The sequence below is a fragment of the Archocentrus centrarchus genome, chromosome 6 (genome assembly GCF_007364275.1).
Source record: "Archocentrus centrarchus isolate MPI-CPG fArcCen1 chromosome 6, fArcCen1, whole genome shotgun sequence".
Taxonomy (NCBI): Eukaryota; Metazoa; Chordata; class Actinopteri; order Cichliformes; family Cichlidae; genus Archocentrus; species Archocentrus centrarchus.
Window position 1 is genome coordinate 31,102,979 of NC_044351.1, and position 22,179 is coordinate 31,125,157.

A 22,179-nucleotide genomic window follows, 5' to 3' on the forward strand; every position below is an offset into this window, starting at 1 on the left:
GGTATGGGTGTCATGGATGTATGATTGAAGACGTTATTAACCTTGCGATCCCCTGCAGCTCTGCAGCTGAAGTTCTACAGACTATTTCACTGTGTTTGCGTGTGTGTACGTTTGCACTCACAGGGCATGAGATAAGTGAGAAAAAAAGGGAAAAGACACAGATCGTGCTCTCTACGAATTGTCTGTGCATTTGCATGTTTGTGTGTGCGTGTGTGTGTGCGTACATCTCCACAGGAGGTCACAGATTGGCCCACAGAAGACACCATCTGATGTCTCCGGGCAGTACGGTCCTCTGGTGTGCTTGCATGTGTGGGCGACTGGGGCATTTGTCCTGTATGGTACAATGGTGATAAGGACAACAGGCAGGAGACCTGATCGCCAAGGGGTGCACATGTGTGTTTTTTATGTGTGTGTGTGTCTTTTTGACGCCCACCTTCATCTGGTCTTTCACCATGGGTGCTGTGATGTCACTCACGCCTTCTTAAAATAGACACATAAACACTACTATAATCCCTTAGAGAGGATGAAGGCTGCTTGCTGATATTCTCTTGTGTTTGTGATAAAGATAAACTTGATAATATTTTATGTATATTACACAGAGAGCTCATTATCACTCATTTATACTGAAGCACTGCTTTTTCAGAACTACAGCCTGTGACAAGGTGTGATGTCTAAAAATCAGTTAGCAATCAGTCTTAATCTGAATAAGAGAAATTGATAATCAGAATAGAAAATGTGTTCTGTAAAGCATGACCAAGTCTGATAAAGCTAATGTGGCGAAAGGAGAAGGAAATGGGAATATTGTATGTGAAAATAAGTTGCATGGGGTGAGGAGTGTGAATCGAATCCACACAAATTAATCAGAGAGTGATGGACCAAGAGAGACAAAGGGGGACATGGAGGAAGGAATGGGTGATGTGCAGGATGGCTCAGTGGCTGCAGTGGGGAAGGGCAGATAATGAGGACAGAGGGAGGGAAGGGATAGCTGTAGGAGGGGTAGATCATCCACAGACCTGATGGGGAGGACAGCCAATTACCAGTTGGGAAAGATTTGGTATTGGTATTTGGTATAAAATGTTTGGAGTGATGCAGTAGAACAAGTTCATTTGTTTTCCGTTCAATTTGCTTATTTTTCTTCAGCTCCATAAATTCTCCTTTTAATTCTGGTCAAAGGTTCATGCTTAAAACTACACCCTTATATAATCTCTGAAATCAGTGACATTGTTTAAGAAATAGCTAAAATTATATTCCTTTTAAATGATTGTTTCTAAGTAATGGAAGGATAAAAAATTTTGTTTTTATGTCTACAAATGATTCTTTGTGTTATTTCTTTAAACACACCAGTGTACATATGTGCATATCTGACAGTCCTGAACCATTTCTGAGCATACATAAAACATCCACCATGAATGTTGTATTAATATTCTGAAATCATGTCATATGTTCCCGTGTTGTGTTGCCTAATCCAGCCCACACATGCGTGTCTGTCTCCCATTTGCAGAGGAAGGCATCAATCATGAGTGCAAGCTGTGTAACCAGATGTTTGATTCACCTGCCAAGCTGCTTTGCCACCTGATAGAGCACAGCTTCGAAGGCATGGGAGGTACCTTCAAGTGTCCCGTCTGCTTCACAGGTGAGCGACACACATGCTTGCAAATTTACCTTCAAGGACAAGAGCACAGAGAAACTGCTTTTCTCTTCTCAAGCTTGCTTTGATTTTAAACAGATACAGAAACATAGAAATACTTAACTGTACACAGTGTCTGTGCGCAAATAGTTAAACTTTATGGAGGGTCCCCACAAGCATCTTGGAGAACCTCCCAAAGTTGTGTGGATTTAAGTTGTCTCACTTTCTTCTATACCTTTATTCTGAACTTGATTATATAGATGAGGGTAAATTGTTATGTTCAGTATACAGTCTGTAAGAAGAGTGTGATCCCAGCTTGGTAAAAATACAAATGCACTTAAATGATCCTCATCAGCTCCTGTACCTGGCGTCTCTCTGCATTGCTTACACCATTCAGTAAATGTGTTGCAATGGCTTCGGCATTTTAGATTTTGGGCAAACAGCAAAAACACATCAGGAATATTCATTGTTTTACCATTTCAAACTGTGGAAGTAACCCTGCAGCGGGGTGCCGCTGCTAAAGAAGCTACTGCCAGAACTGTGTGTGCAAATGTGAACACAATAATGTCTCCAGACCGGTCAAATATGGAGTACTTTAAACCTTTGCAATACACTGGAGGGCAGAAACAAAATGCTGGATGACCACATTAGGCCTGTGGTGTTCACAGTTTCATTCAGCACCTATTTTAGGAGAAACTAAGTCAGCACCTTTTTTGCTTTCTCTTCTTCTCATTCCATCTCTGACTCTCTATCCCTGTATTCTCTCTCTCTCCCTCTGACTCTCCATTGCTCTCGTTCCCTCCCTCAGTTGTTGAGTTTGTCTTGTGTTGTGTGCCTACCCCCCAGGTACACACAAACGCTTTAAACTTTAACTCTATTCCTTGGTGGCTTATGAATTAGTAAGATGGGCACCACTCCTATGGGGAGGCTTAATAATTCAACACATACACACTCACAGCGAAAAGCAAAAGTTTACTGAAACAAAGGGAAGAGAAAGAATGAAAAAAGTCTGAGACAACACTGGAGCGGAAGTTAAAAAAAAAGGAGAGATAATTTATTGATAAATAGCACATGGTCTGCTGAGGATAGCTCTTCCTGTTTTCTCTCTTTCTTTCTCTTGCTCCCTCTCCCTTTTATTCTATCCCATATGCTCCCTCCTTTCCAGTCTACATTTGCTTTGTATAAGTGTGTGTGTGTGTGTGTGTGTGTGTGTGGGGTGGGGCTGGAGGTTATTTATAGTATACACTAAGTTTCTCTACCAGAAAAAATATAGAGGAGAACTTGGGAGTGTTCATTGGGATTGTTCAGGTGTATAAAGAGTGTCATCTGAGTCCAGTTAACTAATACAACTTATCATATACCTAAATCATTTCCCCAGACTGTCTGTTATCTTTGTCTGATAAACATGGAATCATTTCTCTGAAAAGCCTTATTTTAGCTGTTAAAAACCTTTATTACTTGCCTTATGATAAATATTGTGACAGGAAGTTCAGATTGAAACTGTTGGAAATGATATTGAATTGAATTTGGTATTTTACCCCTGGCCTAACGTAGCTGGACTGTCCTCTTAAGGTCACTGCTGTCAATTATTGGTCTGTTGAAATTCCTTCAGCTGCAGAAATCACCAGTTGATCCAAAGCACTTAATTAGAAGGCAGCTGGACTTCTTTTTATTTCTTGAGAACGTTACATATGTTAACTGACTGGTGGGAAGTTTGGGCATTTATATAAGACTACCTGTGGGTCCTCTCATCTAAAACTCACATAAATCAAGGCAACATGAAATTCAACGTAAATCCAGGTGTGAATAATATGAAAAACACAATGAAACAAGGTTTACTCTCATGTAGAAATAATTGCCTCAGGAGATGGTCAGTATATATATTTATTTATATAACCAGATATCAAAAGAGAGAAGAGGAAAGAGATGAGCACATATTACAGCAGTCCTGAAATTTATCTTCCACTGAGTCTTTTTTAATATTTCTTCTAATCCAGGGAACCCAGTGACTGTCTTAACTGTCAAACAGAGCCTATGCTTTCCTTGAGGTCCTTAATAGGAGCAACACATTCATAACAGTCAGGTCATCCTCTTCCAAAAGGGCTCTACCCAAGACTCCCCAAAAATGCCATGATTAGGGCATGGCGTCTTTCACTCCTCTCTCTAATCTGTCAGGAATGTGTACATTCCTGTCCTTAAAGGAGTGCTCCTTATCCTTTAGATGGAGGCGGACTGCTTGGTCTTGACATTAAGAGCTGAGCTGTGCCATGCCCTTGTGGAGCCATTGTCTAACTCCACTTTGTACCCAGAACTCCCCACCAGTCAGATGGAGCTCAGGAAGCCTCTAAATAAGAGGTGAAGTCGTTTCAAGAACCAAAAAGAGTCCACCGTGACCTGATGAGAAAGAATCTATGCAGACATAAGCACTGGATGACTGGCTTCGTCAAATTAAACACTCTGTAACTTGCTCTGTGTTCATCCTTTCCTCAGTGTTTGTGCAGGCCAACAAGCTCCAGCAACATATTTTTGCCGTCCACGGTCAGGAAGACAAGATCTACGACTGTTCCCAGTGTCCACAGAAGTTCTTTTTTCAGACAGAACTACAGGTAGGACACCCTAATTCCATCTCTGTGTTGACATTGACCTAATTTTCTCATCTGTGTACTGTTCCAGGTAAATTATTAAAATAGTGCATGCTGGAGCAGACGTTCCTACAGCACACTGTAGTAAATGAACTTTGCGCCCAAGAAGAGTAACTGTACCAGGAAGTGTAATCAACTAATATCCTAGACCCAAGCAAGACAAACACAATTAGGCGAACATTTCCCCTCCCCTGTTTCTCTCCCCCTCAACATCCTCAACATCCACTAACTTTAATATCCTCCCATCTACTGATTCTGCACAGAATTCACATATTTACTGTTTATCTTTGTATTCTTTAGTCCATCTTTTTTCATCTCTCCTCATGGGGTCGGGCCAGGGTTCTGGCAAGCTTCATGTCATTAGGGTCCAGACACATTAAGGGCGTGCATGTGTGTATGCAAGAGATGAGTGGATATAAGTCACCCAAGAGTAGGTCCTGGACCAGCTGTGGCCAGGTCTGTGATGATGTAAACCTCCCTGTCATCTTCCATCTCTTGAAGCCTTTGGCAGCTGAGCAGTGAACTGTAAAATCTACAGGTCAAACATCATTCCTGTTAAAGGTGAAATCTGCCATTTATGATATCACTTGCTACACTGGTGATAGATGGCCATTGAGGAATCCCATATAAAATGCACAATCAGTATTTAAGTATTTACTTATGGGTTTATAATTATTTATTATTTGTGGGACAGTGTGTCTCCATTAAACAGGACAGGTGATAAACTTCTCATTCTGTTTGAGCAAAAAGCACCATTATCATATTCAAGAGCCTCACGGTCTTCTTGGTGTTATTTTTGCTTTCTTTTGTTGTTTTCTCCTGTGTCTATTTCATATATTAAATAATCAGAAAAGGAGAAACACTCTCCAAAAAAGAAGAAAGAAAATAAATTGTAATACGGATTATTTGATTTTTTTGGAAAGGCCTGACCCAGCCACCCTACACACACACACACACACACACACACACACACACACACACACACACACACACACACACACACACACACACACACACACACACACACACACACACAAACAACCGTACACAAAGTGGCAATAATATAGGGCCAATAGTGGTGGGCATATGGCTGGCCAGTCCATTTAACAGCAGGGTGACTGCTGGACCCTGTCGGTTAATGTCCACACACAGGCAACACTCACACCTCGCTCATTCTCTGCACACACACACACACACACACACACACACACACACACACACACACACACACACACACACTGTATGCCACACACAAATACCCTCACCTCCCACACCACATACACTCCATCCCAGATGATTTCTCTCCTGCCATCTTCACAGAATGATGAATTGAAATGATCAGTAGCAGAAATCACTGTTGTTTGGTTCAGTGCAGAAGAAGTGGACAATACCTCTCATGCAATATAAATGAAAATCTTTTGGTTTAGTCTGCTTTAACGTTTGCTAACAATAACAGATTAACATGTATATTTTTAGCTATTGCTGTTCATTATTTAATGGAGTCAAGAGAACACAGACAGTGTGTAATGGAATCATGAACTAAAAAGTATTACAAGGGGCGCCTGGGTGGCTTAGTGGTGAAGCCGGCGACCACACACATATGCCACGTTGCGGCGCGGGTTCGCGTCCCGGCCTGTCGCCAATCTGCCCGCCTGTCTTCCCCTGTATCTTTCCCCCGTTTCCTGTCTCTCTCTACTGTCAATAAAAGCCACTGTGGCCAAAAATGCAAAATAAAATATTGCAATGCTGATTTTAATCTTTTTTATTAATTTTAACCCACTAAAAACATTTGCTTGTTTTAAGTAGAGACCAGATTTGTTTTTGCACCATCTTACTTCATATTAAGCTCCAACAAGAATTTTTAGTGAGCAGGTGGTTCTATAGCTTGACTTGACTAAACAATAGAAAACTACTCATCCAGTGTATCACTTTAGCTAAGATGAGCTTTATTTTTTGCTTTTATTTCAACTAAGTTGAGCTCAGTTCAGCTTTTTTTCCCCTCTCTGTCTCAGCTCCTTCTACTTCTTCCTCTTTGGCTGTTGCACTGTGGCTATATCCATCTTGTTACTCTTTGGTCCTGACCCAAGTGTGTGTGAGTATGTGTGTGCGAAAACTTGCAGCCCGAGCCTGACCTGCCACAGCTCCACTGCCCCATGGGAGGTCTCTCTAAGTGGGCTAGACAGAAAGGCTGACTGGGGGAGATGGAGAGCTACAACCATGGAGGTTAATGCCACTGCTAGCTGTTTTCGTGTGTATGTATGTGTGCGTCTGTGTGTGTGGGTGTGTGTGGATGTGCATGGCACTGAGAGAGGAAGTGGAATAGGGTAATTTGTGTGTATGTGTGCGTGTTTTAATGAGGTACGGATGGATGAAGAAGGCTGGTTGGCCAGCTAGAAAAGGCTTTGGCCTCTTTCAACCCCTCAGAGGGGCCATATGATGTCCAGCTCACTCTCTTTCGCTCTCACTCACTCGTGCACACAGACACACACACACGCGCGCACACAAACACACACACAATTACGCCCCAAGGGTAATTGCAGCATGGACACGCCGCTGCATCATCCTCTCTCCCTCCTGACTGCACTCCTTCAGCCCCTCTTTCCATCTCTGTCTCTCCCTTTGCATACAAAGTTCTCACTTTCTCTCTACCACTCTCAATCACTCACTTTCACGTCTTTCCATCTCTAACACAGACATACCCGAATTTTCTCTTTCTCCCTTCCTGTCTTTTTCCCTCCTCTTGCTCTGTCTTCCTCCCTCTCTCTCTGACTCCCCCCGTCTGTCCCAGAAGAACCAGCCCCTATGCATATTTTAGCCCCTCTCCTCTCTTCCTCTCTTCTGTGCCTCTCCCCAGTGCCCCATAAATAGTGCAGACGTAAGCTGGTAAATAAGAGATGTTTTGGTGTGTGTCTGCATGTGTGTATGTGGGTGTGTAAATAAAAAATGCTGTGGCCCTGATCAGTGAGGTCCTTCTGGATCTCTCTCTGCCTTTACTCCCAGACTTCACAGACGACTTTTTCATTCTCTCATTTTTATTTCTTTCTTTTCTTGCTTGCTTTGCTCCTTTTTTTCTTAGTAATTAGCATCACTGTATCAGTGTTAAAAGGGTGAGTTACGTTCCCCCTTTCAATAAATGTTTGTACATTCCTAAAATATATCTAAACATACCTTATACTGTGTTTTAGACTGCATTATTTCCAGTGTTTTATCTCTATCCAAATATGTACATTATGTGCGGTAGTTGTATGAATCCTGAAGACTGCATTTCCCTCTTGTGGATGTTTCTAAATAGTCATCCAGCTCTATGTCAGCTCTGGCTCCCTCCCTCGTTACATTCCCTGATAGTCATCTTGATCTTCACATTCTTCTTGAGCCTCCAGGGGGTGCTAGACTGCAGCTTCTGCCCTCAATGCTTCCTTCGATCCCTCACTTCGTTCATCACTCTTGCACTCCTCCCAAATCACCCCCCTTTTTTCCTTCATCTGTTGTGCTTCACCATTTCCTTTAGCTCTAGTAAATATTTAAACACTGCTAGATGAGTGAATAGTTGGTCAGATGAATAAAAAGATGGATGTGTGTGTGTGGGGGGGGATCCTTTTGTTTGTGTGTATGTGCTAGCTTCCTCCATGGGATCTTCTTACTGCCTCAGTGTTGCTGAATATTGGAGAGCATGTATACAAAACCACAAAGATAAGTAGGAAACTGCTCATCTATGTGTCTTAAACATACTGTAGAGTAATGAATGCATGACAGTGAGCAGGGTAGACAAATTATAGATCAACAAATACATATAATATGCAAAAGTCCAGTTTCACGTTGCATTTTAGGATGGTCTTCTTCCCAACATTAGAGACACTATAGCAGTACAGCAGCATAAAGACATCAGCCCAGCTTCTTAGCAGTTACTGCATGTCGTCTCTACCTAGAAAGTAGAAGAAATATGTAAATCTGTGCCCTCACAGCAAACGTAATGAAAAAAAATCTCTGCTTTGGTAGTTAATGCAGAGCAAAGAAGAGACATGCTCACTGGCTGCTGTTGGTATTAGGGCACAATGTGAGTGTGAAATGAGCTGTGTTTAGTAGTCTGCCTGTGAATAATGTTATCTTTGTCTTTGTCTGAATCTAAGAGCCTCACTGTCTCACTCTAACTGAATTATGGAAAGGTGTGGATGTGGCTGAACTGGCAATAGTGTTGATATGTGTGTGCGTGTGTCTGTTTGCTTGCTTGTATCTGGGTGTTGCTCTCAGTTCTGTCATATCAAGTCATAGTGTATACTCTCTGATCCATGTATTCCTTGCCTCTGTGTGTGTGCGTGTGTGCGTGCATGTGTGTATGTGTTTGTGTGCGTGTGTGTGTGTGCATGAATTTGATCCGTAGATCCCTGTGGCGTTCCAGGGGAGCGTACTCAGCTGCCCCACTGCTCACTGGGAGACTCTGTGTTATTAGAATGGGGACCTGGGACACGTACACACACACACACACACATTCTTACGTCCCTGAATCCCCAGACTTGAAGGTTTTTTGTTTTTTTTTTTTCAGCAGGGAGAAGACAGACAGAAACAAAAAGTGATTCAAAACAAAAGAGAAAGGTGGAGAGGCAGGCAGAGACTGCAAGCCAGCTGATTACGATAGCACATCAACTACTGCTAATGCTAAAAGCACTGTAATTATAGAAAATGCTGAATAAAAGGAGCTATTATTATATTAGTTTAAGAAGTTGAGGCAAAAGCAGCTTTAATAAAGCCACAGAAATATGTTAAAAGGAAAGTAGGAAAAATGTTACTGTCACAACAGCTGTCCTCAAACTCGACTCGACTCCCCCCTCCGGCCACCTAAGGAAAAATTGAATACAAATTGTGTCTGCGGCTGTTAACACCGTTGGAATTTTTGCGGTCCTCATCGGCTCATGCTGTGAATGCAAAGCACATTTTGTTCATGTTGCATTTACATAGAAGAAAGAAAATCTCAATGTGGGACCAGTGAATCATCTGGAAACTTTAAATTTCTATGTGTGTACACCTGTATGTGTGCATGCATTTGCATTTATGCTTTAAGGAAGTTAGAATTAGAAAACAGTAAAAGGGATGCACAGTAGGACTCACCGAGGGAGGAGAAAGGGGAAAAAAAATGAGTCAAAAGTAGTTACTTGTTGCTTTGATGCTGTGGAATAAACAAGTGGATGTACAGAGACAAAGACAGTCAGATGGAGAGGGAGAAAAAGGGGGACAGGTATAATGGAATGACACTATTTGAGCCAACACCTGGAGGGTTTCTAACAGCTTGGACCGTGTTCCTGTCATTTGGGGGGGGGGGGGGGGGGGGGGGGGGGGGTGTCCGTGCATGTGGGACAGGTAAACAGTGGCAATGTGTCATAGAACAGGATAGGCACTGCAAGGTGTAGTGTTACAGCAGCCCTGCCAAAGCACACTCAGATACGAGCATGCAAACACACTGCACCTTCATTCATTCATTTGGCTCTGTGGATATTATTGTGTCGACAGTTGGTGTATACTTAACTAGACTTTTTATTTTTTTTCTTTTCCTCTTTTTTCATCAGATTCTTTCACTATTTTTACATATCTGTGAAACAGGCTCAAATGTAAAGCAAAAGTATGAATATAGGATAAAAGATTGGTATTCATTTACTCCTTAAACTTTTACATATTATCATCTTTAAAATTGATTCCCTATTTTTTTAAAGCCATTTTAAGCAAGTTTTTAATACATGAAGTAATTTGTGGTCCCTTCAAATGTTCTGTGACTTCATTCATTCATTCTTTGTTCTTAGTGAAAATATTTACCAGTCGGCCGTTCATCAGTCAAATTCATTTTACTGTCATATAAGACTAAGACCAGCAAATATTCAAAATCGAGACGTTGGATCCTCAGATTATCTTTAGTCATTTGACCAGCAGTGTCAACGTTACAAATGTGTATAATTAATTTTGAAACAAACTAAAAGCCATTGTTACAGTAATTTTTAGATCTCTCTTGAAATATATGAGAAGAAGGCTGTAGTAAATATGAACCTGATGGTATGGACGTATTTTCATTTTTAAATTGTTTATCTTGAAACTTCTTGGGAGATTCTGACCCCCCAGGGTGGAAAGCACTGCTATTTTTTTTTGATTGCTCAAATTCAATACTTAATTCCAGTCAGTGCTTCTTACTGCCTTAGCTCTGCCGACTGCCTTAGCTCTGTTTCCCTCTCTCTGCTTCTCAGTACTCTTTAATAAGTGTGTCCTTTTTGATTTTCTAATATTTATTATAAAGCACCTCCATTTCTGTCTTTCATCAGTCTATCATGCCATCTATCCATCCATCTAGTCCAACTAACCCATGGATTTCTGGCCTTTTCACCTACATCCTTTCATCCATGTATACCTCAATTTTTCATCTATGACAACCCTGTCTTCCCACCTTTCATCCATTATTTTACATTCATCATTTCTCAGTTTCTCATTTTGCTAGTTTAGAGTGCATGATAATCCCAAAAAAAGAGAGAAAAGAATAAAGAAAGGCTGCCCCCCTTAGGGTTTGGGCGTGTGCAGTAATATGACAGTGACACGGAAAGCCAGCAGGCTCTGCTGAATTGTGAGCATGTGTGTGTTGGATGAATCATGTCTGTGCATTTATTTGCCCGTCTTTAACCCCTCCCTTTCCATTTTAAATGTGTATGTTGTCATTTGTCATTTGGTTGTCTTTTGTAACTTTTTTTTTGCGTGTGATTGTGAATGATGTGTGTATTTATGTGCGTCTTGTTAACCATGCATGCGTGCTTTCCAGTTGTCATCTGGCACTTAACTTTATAGTGTGTGAGGACCGCATTCCTCAGCACTGAGAGTGCTCTGTGTGTGAGAAACAGAGAGCTCATTCACTTGAACCGACACATTTTTCTCTGTAATGGTGTGACTCAAATGTGTCGTGTAGTGCTCAGGAATGATCGGTTATTTCTGCTGGAGGTGAGGTCACTTCCTATTTTGTGTAACAGCTTCCAGCAGGGAGGCACAACCTTTGCCATGAATCTGGTGGAGAGTCAATCGTGTTTGCCTTTGACGTTGTGTTTGTGTGTGCCCTTCATGCTGTGAGTGTATTTTGGGTTGTGTGTTCTGGTCCAAACCTGGCTGAATGGGCCAGTAGCAACAGGAGAGGGGAAGTCCCTGTGGGAGAAAGAAAGGGAGGGAGCACTCTAAACAGGACATGGTCATAGAAGTCACCCTGGGTGTGGTGACAGTGGAGAGGTGGTGGGGGGTCATCGTGACTCAGAAAGAGGCAGGACTAAAGGAAGTTTTTGATAATTTGACAATCATATATTGTTCTTTACAATAGGAGGAAGCGCTATAGAGAGATAACGGGGAAAAAAATTGGGACAAAGATGGAGAGAAATGGAAAAGCAGGAGGAGAGCAGGGAATACGTGTCGGCGGGATGTTAAGGGCAGGGGGTGCATTTATTTTTGATCTGCTCCCGAGGCAGCATCCTGTCCTGGACAGGTGGGGCTAAAGACAAGCCAGGGAGCAGAGGAAGAGGACTAAGACAGCCCATCTGCTAGTCGCAGACACACAGACATAGATGTGCTCATGCTGTTGGAAGAGTGTCAACTCTGAGCTATAAATACACTGAACCCAAAGAAGACCACAAGACGACTAAGGTGATTTTTCATTTGGTGTTAAAAACAGCAACAGAGATGGGGCACATGTACACACAGACACACGCACAGCATTTGGACTGCTTCCAGTTACCCCCTCACACACACACACATTTGACACAAATTTACGCACTGACAGACGCTCGCTCATGTGTAGGTAGCGCACACAGACACACGGCATTGTTCCAACAGCAGTGCTTCCTCTTCCTGTGACTATTAGAGACTTGGCACCTGCCTTTCAAGGTGTAGTTGTTACATCATTAACAGGAAAGTGTGCAGTTGTATGTTCAGGTAACTGGAAGTTATCTTGCAGTCTGACTGATATGGCCCAAAAAAACAAGGTCAGTGTCATGTGTGTCAGTCTGATTGTTCTCATTTATCATTCTTATCTTTCTTGGCTGGAGGGGGGATTATTTTCTCCACTGCACCTCAGGGCAGTTTGTCCATACACATACACATATGCTTCCACTATGTAGATGAGGCTGACCGGGCTTAACAATGGTCATGTGCATGCGCGTACACATACATACTAGAGGTGATAGTGGAGCTCCTCCCCCCTCTAAAACCCAACACAAATGCACCCGCACTTTTTGTGTGCGTGTAATGTTGTGGAACAGCAGAGAGAAGCAGGACAAGGCAGATTAGATTTTTCTCTTATCTCTATCTGTTGCTTTCCTCTGTTATCCCCTTCTCCCTGTCCCCATGAGGATGTGTGTGTTCATGTGTGCGTGGATGGTCTGGTGTGTGTTCTAGTTTTCTATTTTGCTTCAGTTTTTTTTTTTCTTGGAATGTGTCTGTACATGCATGTGCCCTTAGCTGTGAGTGCAAGTCTATGACTCTACTCGTGTGTGTGTGTCTCAATGTGGCAGAGTTGCACGTGGGTAATGCGACAGGGCCATATTTCCCCTGGGCCCATGGCTCTGCAGGCTTTAGCCTTGCTCTCTCTAAGCAGTTTAGGAAAAACAATGACAGGCCTCTGTAACGACTGGTCTGGTCTGGCCTCTCGCTATATCTCGAACATCCTCCGCTATTTAAAAAAAAAAAAAAAAGTAGCATTATAGTGAAACAAAGCTCAAACCAGGATTCATCTTCATTTTTAATCAAACCGATCTGCTCAAAAACTCTTATATAAAGACAGTTGTTAGCCTTTATTTACAAGAAGTTGTACATTACTGTGAATACAAATGTTTGCTCAGCTGTTTCATCAGTTTTACATTAAAATGTTCCAGACAATTTAGGGGATAGAAATGTGCTATCTTCTATGCTATCACTTTGCTGGAAGGCTTTTATTGTGAAAATATCACAGGTGTGGAGTTTCTTTAAAGGCGGGTTTATTTAAGAATTTACGGTAAGAAGTAAACACGTAAACACGAGACACAAACACGTTTATTCTCTCCACCACCCTTCGCTCTCTCCCCTTCTTCTGTCACCCATTTTTTTTTCCTCTGGAATATATCAATTACTCTGCTGTAGAGCAGATGTCACACTGTGACGTACACACAGACACACACACTCTGATCGATTACAGTGCTGCATAATCAATACCAAGCCCACAACTACGTAAATGAAGAGAAGTAACTAGGAGGTGTCCGAGTGTGTGTTTGCCTGTATCTGTGTGTGGAGTGTTGCAGACTGTCATCCATCCATGTGTTACCTTCCTCTCTGATCCCTCCCTCTCATCTTTCTCCCTCTTTTTCCCTCTTCTCTCCTTTCCTTGCTCCTTTCCTCTGGGCTATTTCCAGCAGTCATTTGCAGCGCTGTGAACCCCTCCAGGGAGTGACCGCAGCCTCCCTCCCTCTATTCCTCCTCCTTCGTCCTCTGTCCTTCCTTTTCATCCGTTTCTCCATCTACAAATCAATACACCAGCAGTTGGACCCAAAGAACCGGAGGGAAAACAGACACACTCTCGCTCTCTCTTTCCTCTTTAGTTCCCTCCTACTTTCCTTGTCCTGGTTTTGATCCGTCTACTACTGTGTCATATTTACTTTTCTCTCTCCTCTCCATTCACATTTTTAATGTCTCATATATGAGGCAAGTGCACAAAGACAAAAGCCAGATATGCATGGTGCTCCTCTAGGAAATGAACAAATGAACATGCACCGAACAAATTCTGCTCTCCTCTTTTCATCTCTTCTCTGTCACATAAAGAGGAATGAGCCTGACCTCTTCTGGCAGCAAGAGGAAATGGAGCCAGCTAGCTTAGCAATGGAGCGGAGAGGCAGAGGATGAGTGAAGGCGATAGAGTGAGATGCAGTAGTCAGTGAGCGAGAGAGGAGGGTTTTTCTATCATAATGGGGTCAGTGGCTCCCAGTGAGATCTCCCGTCTCACTGGAGTCCCACACACACACACACACACACACACATATGGAGACAGACACTTGTTTTTCACTGTCCCATTCGTTATTTTGCTCATTTTCATCCATTTCTATGAAACCCTGCATGTGGCACTGTGTGTGTGTGTGTGTGTGTGTGTGTGTGTGTGTGTGTGTGTGTGTGTGTGTGTGTGTGTGTGTTTGGAGAAGCCTCTCTAGTGTAGGGCATTAATACCCTTTGCTTTCCTCTGGACAGGGTAGCTTGGCCTCTAAAGCCGGGTGACAGAGACTCTTAAGCACACATACGCAGTTGTACAGCATACACATATTCTCTGTTTCCCTTTCTTCCTCTCTCTCTCTCTGTCTCTCTCTCTCTCTCTCTTACACACACAAACATAAACTCTCTCTCACACACACACATGCACAAACATACACTCTTACACACACACACCACACCAAAGGGCTCAACAAAACATGCACAGCAAGATAAGGGCCATAGAATGACAAATAAGTATTTATCAACCCCAAACCACATATAATCCTTCACATTTCTGTCCCCATCCACCCCTCCTCGCCTCTCTGTTTTGTTCATCCCCCCATCCCCTCCTCTTTTTTTCAGACTCCCATCCCCTCCTCTTTTTTTGTCCTTTTTTTCCCTTTCCATAGTGGGGCCTATCTGTGAGACAGAACGATTAATCTGAGAAAGCTGCTTTTACTGGTGGTGAAGGGTTGGGGTGGGGGGCGTTGATTGGGAAGATCTCACTGGGAATTGTGTGGTGTGTGTGTATGTCTGTGACTGTATGTGTGTGATGATAGAGAAAGATTTCAGAAAAAATTTGTGTGTGTGTGTGTGTGCGTGCGTGCGTGTGTGTGTGTAAGTTTCACAGGGAGAAAGCAGTACTGTCCAGGGAAAATGAGGAAAGAGGAGGAGGAAAGGATCCTGGTGGAATTTTCTCTGATACACAGACTCATTTCCAAGGAAATCTTTCCAGTCATCTCCCCACCTTCCACATGCATGCACGCACACGCACATGCACACACACACAGACACACACCCAAAACAGTATTGCCCCAACTCTAGATGTTATGCTAGCTAAGACCCAAACTGGCAAATCCAGATTATCAGGAGTTCAGTTCCCATTTGTAGCTGATATGGAATAGCCACAGAGGACCGACTGTGTATGTGTGCGTTCAAAATCATGAGATCATGAAGCATGCTTTTGGGTTGGTTTTTTTTGTTTATGGGGGGGTGTTAGCCCTCCAGACACCCAGTGAGAGTTATGCACACTCCAGCTTACCTTTAGTTATGTTTACATGTATTTTTTTCATTGAGGAGCTCAGAGCTCTACTGTATGTCCATGTTCACTGTATATTTGACTGATTTTGTGCCTGCCTGCCATCTTCACTTTGCACACAAATCTGTCTGCAAGTCTCAGTTCATCATTTCCAGTTTTTACCTAGAGATCACTGCATCAGTCTCTCTTTGTGCTCTCACTGCTGTTATGAATTTTAATTTTGAAAAAAAGGTGGGAAAAAGTGGATTTTTTTTTTTTTTGTGCATTGTGATTATGTATTGATGTGTAGCGCGCTGATGCCTTTGGAGGGATGTGAGTGTAGGTGTCTCCGAGGTATGGAGACGCTTTCTGTAAAATATTAATCACAATATCAAAAGACATGAGGGTTTCACGGATCTGAATAAACAAATCGAGGCGCCGGGTTTCTACAGATAAGAAATGAAAGACAACAAATACTACAGTATATGGTCTTGAGTTATTTGATCTGGACCTGTTATTCTGTTTGAATATGTCAAAATGTGCAAAAATGTCTAACGTGATATATTGTTGTCAGAGAGGCCTCCCTTGGCAATGTTCCAGAGATGTGCGTTAGGATTCATGTCAAAAATGTTTAAATAGCTTTTAAACTGGCATTTTTCTTTTTTGTTAGCAGTGACACATCTGAGGCTATGCACTGTACCTAGTACTATGTCACAGAGTTGTTTCCATATCTTTCCCCCTCCCGTTCTCCTTCCCTTCTTTCGTCTGCCTATGTATAAAGTGAGGAGGCCTTGCTGTCTGTGCTGTGGGAGGCAGTTGTGTTTCTGTTCTTTTCTGTTCTATTATTGGGTGGGGGGGCAAGTGGAAAGCACTATGTTCATGTAGCCCATTATTTCTCTCATCATGTGTTCTCACTTTTTCTCCCTATCTCTCCCTCTCCTTCTCTCCCTCCAGAACCACACACTGAGTCAGCACGCGCAGTGAGACCGAGGCTCGGCAGGAACTCTCAGCTCAGCCGGGGCCCCCGACCCAGAGCCGGCGGGGGACCCCCATCTCCACATCACAGCCAATCAAAGTGTCATTTGCTACTCACATGTAAAACTCTAACGATCGCGCCACTGGGCGCGGCTATTAGGAGCAGCGGGGGAAAGGAATATTAATGGGATATGCTATTAAATAAAGAAAGGAAAAAGTGGGTGAGGAAAGCGACGAGCGCTAGCTGAAGGAAAGAGAACGAAGGTATTGTACGTGCAGTATTTTTTATTGTCCCTGCCAAAACCCCCACCAGCTTTTTCCTCCTCCCCGTCTCCGTTCCTCTCCTCCCACCAATCACTCCCCAGGTCATGCATTTTTATTTTATTTTTTAATGAATAGAAAAGGAAAAAAAAGCAAGAAAACAGCCTTTGTTTTGGGATTTTTTTAATAGATTGTAGGAAAAAGCTACACTTTCTTGTCCCCTCAGTTGCTTGTGTTATTCAACTTCATAGGTGCCATTTTCTTTGATTTTTCTTTTTCCATATGCGCTTATTTGCTTCTGTTTTCATTTTTGTACCTTTCATTTCTTGCAGTAAGTAGGTACTTGTGCTGTGTTGTGATTGTTTGCCAGTCGTAATATTCCTAAATCTCCTCCCCAAAACTATCCTTTTTATGATTATTGTTATATATATTTTTCCTTTTTGTAATTACTATGAAAAAAAAAAAGACATGAAAACAAAAATAAAGTGCAGAAAACCATACAGATGTTTCTTTTTTGGATTGGGTTTTCCAGTCTCTATGGGGCCTATAATGGTTATTGTAAAAAAATAAATATCATCGATTTCAGTGCGTCTGGTCAATGACTGCTTTTTGAATGTGAATTAACCAGATTGCAATAATCTAGTACAGAAAAAAAAGATAAAAGGAATAAATAAATGACAAATAAAGACCTACTGTGTGATGTGACTTTATTCAAAAGAAAAGATTTATGAACTTGCTTGTTTGGTTATTGGTCCACCAATTGTGTCACTCCTGATATTGTGATTATACAACTGCAACAACCCCCCACAGAGTGAGAAATTACACTGAGAGTGACAAAGAACTGCACTGAAAACAAAATGTCCATTCTGCTCAGAGCATGAAGACAAAACTACAGCCTGACAACTGCTACTCCATAATCTGAATCTCCAAAGAAAAAAGTATATGATGGACTCTGTGCTGTCAGCCTTTATACTGTCATCACACCCAGGCACAGGATTGATCACACCTCTATAGATGCTCTATAGACTCCTCTGGTTAATGTTTGTCCTTTTATTTTATTTATTTATTTATTTTTCCCATACATATACATGTGTCCTTGTAATGCCAGAGTTGACAGGCTGAGAGAGAAGAGGAAAACAAAGAAAAGAGAAAGGGGATAAAATAGGAAAAGGGGATAGCGAGAACAGAGCACCAGCAAATAAACCACAATGGTTCATCAACTGCTGCACTTGTAAAAGAAGAAAAACAAGTAAAAAAAACAAACAGTGCCTGGAAAAATACATTTATAAGGAAAAAGCAAAACAGAAACAAAGCATGGCTACACAAACCAACAATCATGCTATGCCGTGCCTGCTTGAGTAAGCGTGAGTGTCTGTGTCCAACAAGTGTCATGAAATGTAATTTTTATGGAGGGTGGAAACCCGCAGCTCTGCCCCCCGGAAGCCAGAGACGGATAGAGAAGGATCCAGGACATGCTGGCTGTCCGCAACCCATCAAGAGCACTGAAGACACGTGGCCACACATTCCAACGACAACCACATGCCCACCAGCAAACGGGAGAGGGAGGTCCCAGGTGAAGGCCCCCTATTCGAGGGGTAAGGTCCTGAGAGAACCCAAGGCAACGGGAAGACATGCAATACAGATTTTTGAACCATTTATTCATGCAGTCTTGAACACCTCCACATCATTTTTTCTAAAAAAAAAATTGCTCCTAGGGTACACATACAACTTTTCCACTCCTTTGTTGGTCCTGGCCCATTTTGTTTGTAAAAAACACACTACTGGAAACATTATAAGGCTATATATATATATATATCAATATTCCATGTGTTGTCTTTTAGCTGTTTTTATGAAATATAATCAGTCATTCAAAAAAAAAAAAGTTGTTATTGAATATCATCAATGTATTGCAGATTTTGAAAAATACAAACAATTTCAAACTGTCCCTTTTACATAGAGCAGGCAACTCAGTTTAACTGTTTTAATTGTCCTATTATTTCTCCTTCCATCTCCTGAATGTGTGCTTTGTCACCTGGTTGTTACCATACTACCAAAGTCTGTCACAAGGCTAACACAGAGAAACAGACAATCATTTACACTTAGATTCACAGTTTAATACCTGAGACCTTGGAAATTACCAACCAAAGAGTCACAGCCTTGGCTAACCACTTGAAGAGGTATACCAGAGACGTAGAAGTCACCGAACAATATGAGAAGAGCCCCTCTACCAAGGCTGGAGATGGAGCAATACTGAAAGAGCATATAGGAGAAGGATACAACACATAACAACAATACTCAGTGGCTAGTAGATCTAAGAGCAGACCACAGCAACCATCCTGAACCGGATCCAGTAACTATCACAGTGGCAGACATCTAAGAAAAAGTCTCAAATAAAGAGTTGGACACACCGGGCCCTGACATGATTCACACCTACTGGCAAAAGAAGCTAACTGCACTCCATGATTACCTGGCAGCACAAATGAACCACCTGCTAATGGCTAAGAACTGAAGGCCGGACAGTCCTAGGATCCCCAGACTGGTCCCATCCAACTACTGGCCAAAACCTGTCTCAGTACAACATGGAAGCTCCTGTCAGGCATCATAGCAGCTAAGATGTACAAGTACATGGCTCAATACATGAGTAGATACCAGAAAGGAATTGTAATTAACACCAGAGAAGCAAAACACCAGTAGATAGCCACTCAAGACTCTAAGACCAGACTGACCAACTTGTGCACTGCCTGGATTAACTACAAGAAAGCCTATATCTCAATGCCTGGAATGCTTAGAACTGTACAAGATCAACAGGACCCTAAGAGCCTTGATAAGGAACTCAGTGGGGGCGTGGAAAACAACACTAGAGGTCAACTTCAAGCCAACTGCACAAGTCACCATTAAGTGCAGGATTTACCAAGGAGATGCTCTGTCCTTATTGCTGTTCTGTCCTCATCCATATCCTGCACCACCCTCACATACATCTTTGCCACTCCTGACTTTCTCATAGAGTACCATAGTTTGGCACCCTATCATATGCTCTCCATATCTACAAAGACACAGCACAACTTGTTCTGACCTTCTCTACACAGTACTTCTCTATCAACACTCTCAAAGCACACATTACATCTGTAGTGCTCTTTCTGGGAATGAAGGCTTGCTTCTGGTCACTGATTGTCACCTCTCTCCTTAATGTAGCTTCAATAATTCCTTTCCATATTTTCATGGCATGGCTCATCAACTTTACCCCTCTGTAGTTACTACAGCTGTTTACATCACCCTGTTCTTGAAAATTGGTACTAGTAAACTTCTTCGTTCCACTGTATTAAACAATCTGGTTAAAAAAAAAATCCACTGCCCTCTTTCCTAGACATCTCCATACCTCCACAAGTATGTCATCTGGACCAACCGCATTTCTACTCTTCATCCTCTTCATAGCTGCCCTCCCTTCCTATTTACTAATCCTCTGCACTTCCTGATTCACAAACTTTCCTTTATCCATCCTCCTCTCTCTCATTTTCTTCATTCATCAGCTCATGAAATGACTCCTTCCCTCTTCTTGACACAATCTCTTCACTTGGTAGTAAATTTCCATGTCTATTCTTAACCACCCTAACCTGCTGCACATACTTTCCAGCTTGATCTTTCTGTCTAGCCAATCGATACAAATCCATTTCTCCTTTCTTAGTGTCCAAACTCATTTCACTAAAGCACACATTCAGGAGATGGAAGGAGAAATAATAGGACAATTAAAACAGTTAAATTGAGTTGCCTGCTCTATGTAAAAGGGACAGTTTGAAATTGTTTCAAATATATATATATATATATATATATATATATATATATATATATATATATATATATATATATATATATATATATATATATAAAACCCACACTGCAAAGTGAAAGCCTTAACTATTTAGGCACATGAAGACAAAGTAGTAAAAGTCAACAAGAGAAGACACATAAGCACACAAAAACAAACCAGTAATGCTAACAACATATTTCAGAGGGCTGCTTTACAAAGCAGGTTTTAATACATTAGCAGGTTCATTTTGGATTTAACTTTGGCTTTCTTATCTGGGAAAAAACAAATAAAAACGGGCACACACACACACACACACACACACACACACACACACACACACACACACACACACACACACACACACACACACACACACACACACACACACGCACACACACACACACCAGGTGATTTTTTTTTTTCACCTCACCTGGTTTGTTTCAGTGATGTGGACGTGCGTACCTGCAGGTGCCTATTTTAGATCGCAGTACACTTTTTGATATCACTGCCAAATGCAGACGGTCCCTAACACTGACGCGACAGCTAGTTGAACTCTGAAAATCTCTTTTTCTGTGGATGCAGAAATAAAGTTTGTTTATATGAAGCGGTGATATATTACATGCAAGTTAACCGTCTGCATTTATGGTTTTGTCTATTTTTTTTTTTTTTTTTAACTGCGGTTCATGACCGATGATGTAGCAGTTAAAAACCCTGTGAAATAGGTCTGTGTGTCAGCGCAGCTCCGTCTGTGTATTTCCGGGTGGTACGAGGCTGCTCCGGTAACATCCCAGCTAGCATCAGTTGGTTCAGCCTACCTCCTCCGCTGAGCCGCAACGATAACCGGAGGCCCTGATACAAATTAAACCAAGCAGTTATCGCCCGGGACAGCTCTACAGTTGATGTCTTGTAGCTAAAAGCCAAAGCGGGGAGCAGCGGGTAGGAGCTATGGCGGCGTCGCTTCTCTCCGAGACCGACATCAGGCACCGGTCCATGGCGGAGGAGGATCCGAACGGCAACGAGCATGGGGCGGCCGCACGCAGCGCGGCGCCTCGCTGGGGACCGCAGCACGCCGGGGCCCGACAGCTAGCACGGCTGTACTCGCCAGGTAAAAACGTGTTAATTGTCGTCGTTTGTGTTGTGGCTGATGTGACTTACTTTCTGTAACGGGTCAACATCAGTAGAGGCCTAACAGCCCACAGTGCGACATCAGTGCTGATAGACGCAGGGATGCTGATAATGATGACACTGTTGATAAACTATGGCCATATCCAAACTTAGCAGTGATATGTAATTAATGACTAATTACTACGACTGTGCACCAGATTGTGAATTCTTGCATTAAAATACTGTGAAGGCCCTAATGTCTAAAAGCTAAGGGGAGAACAGCTTTCAGCTGACTGAAAAACACCATCCTCATATGTTTGTTTCTTAAAATCTGCTAGAGCATGTACACAGTGACTAATAACAGTCACCAATGCTTTAAACACCAGTCTCACTCAGATGTGTTGCCAGAAAAGACAAACCTTAACTTAAGAGGCCTAAGAGAAGGTAAGTTGTACCCTTTCTCAGGCCTCTGTGAAGCTCATGAGGATGCATACATTGACCTACTCAGAAACACTTGTGTGCATTAATACAG

The 22,179-nt window shown here is 42.3% G+C and overlaps 2 protein-coding genes across 4 annotated transcripts in view; both read left to right on the forward strand.

The window, feature by feature from the left end:
- znf423 (zinc finger protein 423) overlaps positions 1 to 17,380 on the forward strand; it is a 141,067-nt gene extending 123,687 nt beyond the window's left edge. For all 3 annotated transcript variants that reach the window (XM_030732007.1, XM_030732008.1, XM_030732009.1), the window contains 3 exons: positions 1,502 to 1,633; positions 4,118 to 4,233; positions 16,457 to 17,380. In XM_030732007.1, the coding sequence (XP_030587867.1) occupies positions 1,502 to 1,633; positions 4,118 to 4,233; positions 16,457 to 16,486 (278 nt within the window). In that variant the 3' untranslated portion in view covers positions 16,487 to 17,380. The remainder of the gene's footprint in view (positions 1 to 1,501; positions 1,634 to 4,117; positions 4,234 to 16,456) is intronic.
- Positions 17,381 to 21,266: 3,886 nt separating this feature from the next.
- LOC115782047 (transmembrane protein 189) overlaps positions 21,267 to 22,179 on the forward strand; it is a 45,743-nt gene continuing 44,830 nt past the window's right edge. The window contains exon 1 of the mRNA XM_030732031.1: positions 21,267 to 21,648. Within this exon, the coding sequence (XP_030587891.1) occupies positions 21,489 to 21,648 (160 nt within the window). The 5' untranslated portion in view covers positions 21,267 to 21,488. The remainder of the gene's footprint in view (positions 21,649 to 22,179) is intronic.